We start from the raw sequence: 8918 nt of genomic DNA, 5'->3' as shown, positions 1-8918 counted from the left end.
AAACATGGACATTCACTGTTCACTACCTAGCTAGAAACCTCATTTAACTTTTTGCCACAGTAGATAGAAAATGTATTGTTAGATGCATCAAAAAACCATTACTAGCAAGCCAATCACGAGAATACCTTTCAGCAGTATAGCATCCTAAAGTTTAGCTATCAAACATACACTTTCAGAAAATTTTACAACAGCATCATTTACATTATTCTTTGACCTACGAGACTTCCTGCGAATCATCTGGTTCCGAAAACTTACAACTGTAAACAAGAAGGTAAGAAGGGTTTGTACAAGAGTAATTCCACCAAAGCAATTTGATCACTGACTGACAAACAATGTTTTGATCATTGGAAACCAAGGAAATCTTGTCTCACGGATTCCCAGTGTTTCTTCGTCAGACGAACTCGCTCAACTCTTTCACTCACAAGCCGCTTCTGCCAGTAGTCACGGCAACTGTTTGACATACAAATTAGGGGAAAATCTCCATCAGCAAAGCAATTGCAGAAAGGCAGGCCATGTTTCTGAAACATACCTGTGGCTCAACAAGATATTCAACTCATTTAAGTGCATTGCATCTTCATAAACTCCTTCCTGAAATTCATCAGTCGAACAACATCCATCAAGTAATTCGGTTTTCTACTATACATATAACAAGACAAGAATTGGGAGTAATGTGTACCTGTCTACAAAGAGGACATTTTGCTTTATGGCTTGCAGCCTTTAAGCCATCAACTATTGTCACCGATGCAGCAGAACAACAACACATGTAACATAGAAGATGGCCACATGTGAGAGACACTGGGTCAAAGACAGTCTCCTAAAAAAGACAAGTTATATCAGGAAATAATAATCGAGCAATTTCTAAAATTGAACTGATGAATACACTAACTCATACAGAGCAACCAACTCACCAAACAAATTGAGCACGTCAAATCAATTTCAATCTTCAAAGAGTCGAAGAGACCGCAAGACAGTGTCGGTTTACCCTCATCATCAAAAGTAAGAAAGCAGTCATCAAATAATTCAACCGTAGACTTGTTCTTATCTGAACTTCGCCTCAAGTTAATGTAAAAGGCCATCAGATCGCAGAGCCATGGCGATTGAAGAATTTCAATATGCATGCTTGGAGCTTTAGATCTGAATGCCTGTCCTTGCCTCGAGAAATGAATCTAAAATTGCAAGTGAATATTTCATTTGCAGATGAGAAAGTCAGAAGCACTCTAATAGATAGATTGTGGTGAATTCTATTAAATACCTTGTCATACTTTTTTAGTATCTTCCTCATGGCAATGGAGTTTATGATACCATAAGCGACTAGATCCTTCCCTTCTTGCATCATTTCTCCATGGCTCAGAAGAGACTTACCTCTAAGCCACAATATATACTTCTTGAAGCCTGATGCCAAATGCAATTCAAGCAACTTTTGTGCTCGTTGATTGAAACAACCAACAACAGACGACATCTCATTCAATAGGGAGGAGAAGAAGGAGCCATCACAAACTACAACACGATAGCAGTGCACAAAATCAAATTTTCAAAAGATAACAACAAACTAGGCCTTTATCTTATCTAGAAAGGGATCGATTGGAGGATAATAAGTACCTGCACAATTATTAGGGCATGCGGCGCCTCCTTCGCCGTCTTGCCGGGAGTGGAATTCTATGCTGCATCTCTTGAGGATCTTCTTCAACTTCTTGAGTCCGACGGAGGGCAGCCCCTCCTCCCTCCCCCGCATGTACTCCTCGTATCGCTTGCAGAACTTCATCTTTTCTCCACCATCCGATTCCGACGAAGACTGAGCTTCTTCCTTTCATCGAAAGCAACACGAGAAAGGCCCAAACTTGGCACTTTATTTAATACGCGCGCCTTCACCCTCACCCTCGACTTTGATCTTTTTCTCAATAACCCCTTCAATTTTAAACTATTCCAACAAAGTCCGATTTATTTTTAGAAAGCAATTTAAATTTTTATTCTAATATTTTTTGTGATGGTTGTGATGTAGTAGTAAAATATTTAGAAAAATAAATAAAAGGATGAGAAATTTAAATTTAAATTTAAATTTTAAGATGCATATTTAGGAGGTCGATTTTTAAATGTGTATAAATTATGCTGTAGATAATTAGGAGAAAGGTCATCTATCTTTAAAATTAATAGGGTGGACACTTAAATTATTAAAAGAAAATGGAAAAAACAAGAGAAAGGGTTTTCAAGTTCCATAATCAAATTATTTCCTTTTGTAACACATCCTGTCCATTTGACATATAATTCCTTAACTAACTCACTCCTATCGTTTGATAGTAAAAGATGAAATCGTCTCTGGGATAGTCATTTAGTGTTTGAAAGGAAGATAAATCATGAAGAATTTTGCCCAACAAAAGTAGCACATGCAAAGAGGGGTTAAAGCAATCAGTGGGATATTTTGTACCGATTGAGAATCGATCCAGATCTATTGACAGTAACACTTTTACATAAACTAATTGTGTTAGTATGTGAAGCCTACTAAATACGGTCCTTGATAAGGAGGGAATCACCCGTGAGGAAGCTAGCGATGGATTAGAAGGAAGATCTTCAAAACTCCACTCTGCAACATTCAAAGAGAATTAAAATGGGGGCTAAGGTAGATCTTGATGTAACCATTCCGACGCTCAAGTCAACTTTAGGGATCACTAGAAATGAAAAAAAAAAAATGATAAAGTAGAAAAGAAGTGGCTAGAAATATGTGTGCATATCTCGCTTGTAGGAGCAGACTTTCTTTTATTCCTTGGTCCTAGATAAAGAGAGGGAGGAAGCCACGTCCCATAGCTTTTCCATGTGCAAGTAGGGGTGTCAATTCGGGTGGGTCGGGTCGGGTTGGGTCGGGTTAAGTTTTTTTTTTTTTTTTTTTTAACCCAACCCGAACCCGACCCGAACCCGAGTTCAACCCAAAACACCTCAACCCGAACCCGAACCCGACCAACCCGATCAACCCGAACCCGACCCATATAACCCGAAAATCCGGTTCAAAACGATTTTTTTGGGCTATTTTTCCTTTAATTCTTCACTTTTATCTCAATATTCCATCATTATCATACAAACATGATATTAATATACATAAAAACATCTAAATTTTTAAAATAAAATTTGATTTAACCCCAAAAAAATCCACAAAACCCTATATTTAAGTCAACCCGGGTCAACCCGAACCCAACCCGACCCAACCCGAGACTCTTTTACTCTCCAACCCTCCAACCCGAACCCGACCCGAACCCGAAAATGCCCAACCCGAACCCGATTTTTTTCGGGTCGACTCGGGTTGGGTCATCGGGTCGGGTTCATTTTTGACACCCCTACATGGTAACACGAAATAACATTGCATGAGGGTTTTTGACAGCATATAGAAATGTAGATGTAATGGATCAAAAATAAAAGAGTAAACTAATGCACTGATTTGTCCAGTCTTAACAGACACATCAAATTGACAATGAGTTAATATCTGAATTTTGCACCAATAATGGCAAAAGATCAAAGTGTTAAGGTCGCAAGGCTGTTTTGGATATGCACACAACAAATGGCACTTTTGGCCTAAAAGATGATAAGGGTGTTCAACTATAGTTACAACTAAAACATGCCAACGACATGTCCGTCAATGCAGAGGTTTCAGTTCCAACTAACATCAAGTTTAATAGATCAGTTGATCCAAGGATGATTTGCACATCTGCAAGATTACAAATTGGTTCCAATGGTTGATAGTCAGAGGAACACATAATGACACACAAAACAATTAGATTTCAACTAAAAAGAGGTGCAAACAAAAACATCTAAAGACTATATATGACGACATGGGGGAATGGCAAGCGATAGTCTCATACAATGTTTGAAACAAACAAATACTTCAAAATGCAAAGAGCATGGCAAGAAAGGTTGAAGAGATATCAAATGTAAAGCAAGTGAAGGGTAAGGAAGAAAGTCAATGACTAGAAGGATGGGGAGAGGGAAGGAAGACAGAGATGGGACCACTAGTTCTCCTTCAAACAAGGATCAAAAAGAATGTTCAAAAAGTCAGACTATAGCTCTATGTCATTAACAAAAGTATTATGAAATCTTATTCATCAATGGGGTCTATAGCTCAATACAAAAGATGTACAGGAAGGAATAAGTGATAAAAGAGGAAATTCATTAAGGGTTCTGTTGGGTCTTCACTCGAAAATAATATTTGTGACTATTTTAAGATATGATAAAATATTCATTAATACGTGGCAATGTGAAGTATAATATGATGAAGACCTAGAATACAACATTGAAGGCAAAACATAATGCATAATTTCTATTATAATTTTAACTTGTGTTATTATTTCAAGTTGAGCTTAAGATGGATAAGATCAAATAGATTGAATATAATTCAGGTTTATGCATTCTAGTCAAAAACCTATTGTGTGCTAAAAGGTTACTAATAAAACCCTTTAATAGTGAGCCCAATGCAACCAGATGATAAAACCTAGGGAAGAAAGTGAGGACTTGAACCTAACAGTCCATAGTTAGGCCAGATAGAAGGGTATATGCAGCTTTGAAGAATTGTGCATCTTCCTCTAAATGAACATAGCTAGGACCTGTTAGTAGTTGTTCAAGTGGATTTGGACAACTATCATCCTGACACTCTGCCTTCTCCTTAATGTTCTACCAAAAAGCTATGGAAGCAACCCTTGTCGTTTGCTATAAACTAAAACATACATTCTAGCAGTTCAAAGCCCAATAATTGGAATGAGGAAAATCAATAAAAAAGGACAGCCCGGTGCACGAAGCTCCCGCCATGCGGGGTCCCCTTACCCTGCTTTTTACAAGAGGCTGTTTCCAGGATTTGAACCCGTGACCTTTTGGCCACAAAGCAACAACTTTACCGTTGCGCCAAGGCTCCCCTTCAGGAATGAGGAAAATCAGTAATCAGTATAAAAGAATTCAAAAAGAAAGGGATTTTAAAATTGAGAAGAAGAAAGATAGGTAAATGATAGGACCCCAGGTCCTATCTCATGGGATATCAGAGAAAAGAGGAAAAGGGGAAAAGGAATAATCACTTCTAGGGGATCAACCTCCAACAATCAAACTAATTTGATTAATTCATTTCTAATGCTTTCGTTCAAAAGCTACATAATGTCTCTATATATAGGCACATAAGAGATCTTGTCAACACAAGAATTAATAATAATAATAATAATAATAATTATTATTATTATTATTATTATTATTATTATTATTATTAATCTAATGACCTATTCTAAAGGATAATATTTTGAAAGAGAATTAATAATAATAAATCTAACAACCTATTCTAAAACTAATATTTTGAAGGGGTTATTTGAATATGCCTATTTGGGATTGTATCATTCCACCGTCCTTCAAAACAACCTTATCCTCGAGGCAATCTTTTTTTTTTTTCTTTCAATAACTTGCATAGACCTCCTTTTGACAAAGTTATGATAGACAAATATACTTTTATGATTCTTCCTTGAGCCTGAAGCCCCAATAGATATGCCTAAAATTTCTTTGACAATGAGGTGTATTGTGTTGGGCCTTTGTTGCGAGTTCATGAGTATGCCAATATTTTCTTTTGGAAGAGTGACTTTTGCATTGAGTCTTCCGCAACAAATTATGACAAGAATAATCTACACCATGCATACACTGTGCAATAGTTAGCATATGGAGATGTCTTGTAGCATCTTTCTTTGAGTAGAAGCAAGTTCAATAATGTCGTTCCATGGAAATTGCTTGATGTTGTTGATGAGGGCAACATATTGTTGCTTTGTTCTCTTGAATGATGAAAATAGAGATTGTTGTGGATGAAATACGCTCACAAAGAGGCTTTAGAGCAAAGAATTCAATATAGGTGTTGCGATGATTGTGATAGATGAATTCTTTCTAACCATTATAAAAAATTATATTCTTATATAACTTGTCTCTATAATTATCTTGCCATTCGTTCCTTTACTATATCTCTTCTACTAGTATTCTTTTCCAATTGAACTTCGACCTTAATTATATTATCACAAATCATCTCAGACAATGAATTGCTCACAAATTTATTATTTTTCTATTCTTTTCAAGGCTCTTTTCTTCTTGCAATCGTGCAAAGGATTATTCAACTTTTACGATACAAAGATAGTACATCTTAACCTTCTTTTTTGGATGTTAGGATAAAACCCTTTAATAAAAGTATTCAATAATTTTTGCTGCCCAACCACAAGTTTGGTTAAAGAGTTGGAGAAAGCGATTATGATATTTTACGACACCTCATCTGCATTCTCATATTCTTAAGGGATGAAATGGGTGAGAAGACCATCTACAAACTCCTCCCATGATGCAAATTCATGCATGAATAGAATAATTGATACCATCGAAGAGTCTCCCCTTCTAAATGAAAGAAGTTATCTTCACCTTCGAATCATCTAGAATGCCTTGTAGGAGAAAAATCTTTCATCTCTCGAAATAAGGGAATTCGTCTTTTGTCTCATAGGATTGATGCTTTGTTGTTATGCCTATATGAAACCTTAATGTCATCGCATTAGAATTGGCCAAGTATATTTTTTTTAATAATACTTTTTATTCTTCTAATATAAAAACAAATAAGAAAAATGTAAAGTAAGTTTTTTAAAATAAAATCATAACCATGTTGGTAGATTTAGGCTGGAGTTGTTGAAGATTCCGATGCCAGCAAAGGATATAACTGATGTTATGGGATGATAATAACAATTGTGTTAAGGATGATAGCGACGATGATGGTGGTGAGAAACCTAGCTCTAATACTAAGTTGATAGGACTCTACACCCTATCTCATAGGAAATCACAGAAAAGGGAAAAGGAGAAGATCATTTGGAGGGGATATTAGCCTCCGATTATCAAACCAATTTAATTAATTAATTTCTATTGTTTTCTTCCGAAGGGTATATAATGTCTTTGCATATCTAAATATCATCTCCACGCTTTTCCTTGTCATTTGCTGTAAACTAAAACATACATTCTAGCAGTTCAAAGGCCAATAATTGGAATGAGGGAAATCAGTAATCGGCAGTATGAAAGGACAGACGAAGGATAGACAAAGGGGGCAAACCATCGTCGTGGTGGCCAGGCAAATCGGAGCCACCGCCGCCTCCTTTTACTTCCACCTCATCTGCCTCGATCTCTTGCACTCGTTCCTCTTCCACCACCTCCTCGTCCGCTTCGTCGCACTCTCTCTGGTCTTCAAGGAAGGACTCATCGCCGTCGCCGGCCGAGAGGGCATCGACCTCCCCCGTTGGATCGGTGGCAGAATCAGCGGATGCCTTCGTCGAGCGTTTCGGCATCCCTAACGGCGACTCCCTAACGACGACGCCTGCAAGCGTCTTGCGGCGGCCGCAGCGGCTGCGAAACGAGGCGAAGGCGAACAAGGTTGGGAATCGCAGACAGACTTTCTCTTATTTTAAATCAGATTGGTCGAAAGAATGTTTCCTGGGCGCTCTCCGTGTGCTCCTCACTAATCTTAGGGTCCCCTAATTATAAGTATTGTTGGAAAAAATTGAATATATATATATATATTTTTACTCCAGCACGTTAGTCTTTTTCGCTATGAGGGTCCTTTTTTAAAAAAAAAAAAACTACTGTCAAAGATATATTTTAATATAAATATAATTTATGTATATTATTATTAACTGAGTTAAATAAAAAAATATTAAACTGGTTTATTTTAACACATTAGCATATCAATTAAATTAAAATAATAGATGGAATCTATCACTTATGCTCACTCAAAAATCAACTTTCAAAATATCTATTCCCACTTGAAATTAAAATCTTGATTTTCTTGTTCGTATTGCTCGGATTTTAAGGAACCAGATGACATTCAATTCTCTTACTGAAATAACTAACCCCTTTTTTTTTTTTGGATTACATTGTAGGTTAGATGTGCACTTATATGCTAAGACACTCTTTATGTATTTTATGGATAATTATTTAATAAAGACAGATATTTATCATTAATTATTTACTTTTTTGTACGTATATAATTAATGATAAATACAAACAAAGATGTCTTACATAGAATACAAGCAGGATGGGTGAAATGGAGGGGAGCGTCGGATGTTTTATGTGACCGTAAAGTACCTCTTAAATTTAAAGGTAAGTTCTATAAAACCGCAGTTAGACCTGCTATGTTATATGGAGTTGAATGTTGGGCTATGACTCGAGCACATGAGCATAAGATGAGAGTTGCAGATATGAGGATGTTAAGGTGGATGTGTGGACATACGAAGATGGACAAAATAAGGAATGAGAGCATTAGAGAGGAAGTCGGAGTTGCATCTATTGAGGACAAACTCCGAGAGACACGTTTAAGATCGTACGGACATGTACTTAGATGACCAATAAATGCTACAGTTAGGCGATGTGAAACTATGATAAAACATGCATATCAAACGAGCAAGAGGACGACCAAAAAAGACTTGGTTAGCAACAATAAAATAAGATAAAATTTATTTAAATATAGATGATGATATAATAAGAGATAGGGCTCAATGGCGTAAAATGATTCATATAACCGACCCCACCTAGTGGGAAAAGGCTTGGTTGTTGTTGTTGTTGTATAATTAATGATAAAGTCTCATAGATTAATGTGTATATTAATTTGAAAATCGTCCTTGATCGGATAGATATCTAGAGGAGACATGGATATCTAGATCAACGCTAAGTATGACTAGATTGAGATAGATCGAGGGATGGATCTCCAAGTTGTACTTGAGGGTGTCTTGAATTTAGAGGTACACTGAATACGACCCGCTTAAGAGGAGACCACATATTAAGCATCATTGGTTATTTCTTTTATAAACGAGTGTAACTGATCTTTTGACTTGAGACCTTCATTTATTCTATGCGTGGAGTTATGTGCTTTGACGCCGTTAAAAGTAGTCTTTTATCGGATT

General features: G+C 36.6%; 1 protein-coding gene across 2 annotated transcripts; it reads right to left on the bottom strand.

The window, feature by feature from the left end:
• Positions 1 to 102: 102 nt before the first annotated feature.
• Positions 103 to 7210, bottom strand: LOC122020993 (probable E3 ubiquitin-protein ligase BAH1-like 1). Of its 2 annotated transcripts, XM_042579062.1 has the most exons (7): positions 7076 to 7210; positions 1600 to 1918; positions 1253 to 1497; positions 909 to 1166; positions 677 to 814; positions 530 to 588; positions 103 to 450 (listed from the first exon to the last, which is right to left on the bottom strand). In XM_042579062.1, the coding sequence occupies exons 2-7, from the start codon at positions 1760 to 1762 to the stop codon at positions 342 to 344; spliced, it is 972 nt and encodes a 323-aa protein (XP_042434996.1). In that variant the 5' UTR covers positions 1763 to 1918; positions 7076 to 7210; the 3' UTR covers positions 103 to 341. The 2 variants fall into 2 exon arrangements, with proteins under 2 accessions (XP_042434996.1, XP_042434997.1); XM_042579063.1 differs by lacking the exon at positions 7076 to 7210 and having other exon boundaries at positions 1600 to 2890.
• Between the last annotated feature and the right edge of the window lie 1708 nt (positions 7211 to 8918).

This window comes from Zingiber officinale, chromosome 9A (genome assembly GCF_018446385.1).
Source record: "Zingiber officinale cultivar Zhangliang chromosome 9A, Zo_v1.1, whole genome shotgun sequence".
In the NCBI taxonomy this organism is placed as follows: domain Eukaryota; kingdom Viridiplantae; phylum Streptophyta; class Magnoliopsida; order Zingiberales; family Zingiberaceae; genus Zingiber; species Zingiber officinale.
Note: the sequence above shows the minus strand (reverse complement) of the source record. Positions and strands in the feature narration are given on the sequence as shown.

What these genes read in the sequence shown, in the direction of transcription:
- LOC122020993 (XM_042579062.1), bottom strand. Translation starts at nt 1,762, where the DNA reads ATGAAGTTCTGCAAGCGATACGAGGAGTACATGCGGGGGAGGGAGGAG. An exon ending in ATGCCCTAATAATTGTGCAG is followed by an intron (nt 1,498 to 1,599) that starts GTACTTATTATC and finishes ATCGTGTTGTAG; the next exon opens with TTTGTGATGGCTCCTTCTTC. An exon ending in TGACGTGCTCAATTTGTTTG is followed by an intron (nt 815 to 908) that starts GTGAGTTGGTTG and finishes TGTCTTTTTTAG; the next exon opens with GAGACTGTCTTTGACCCAGT.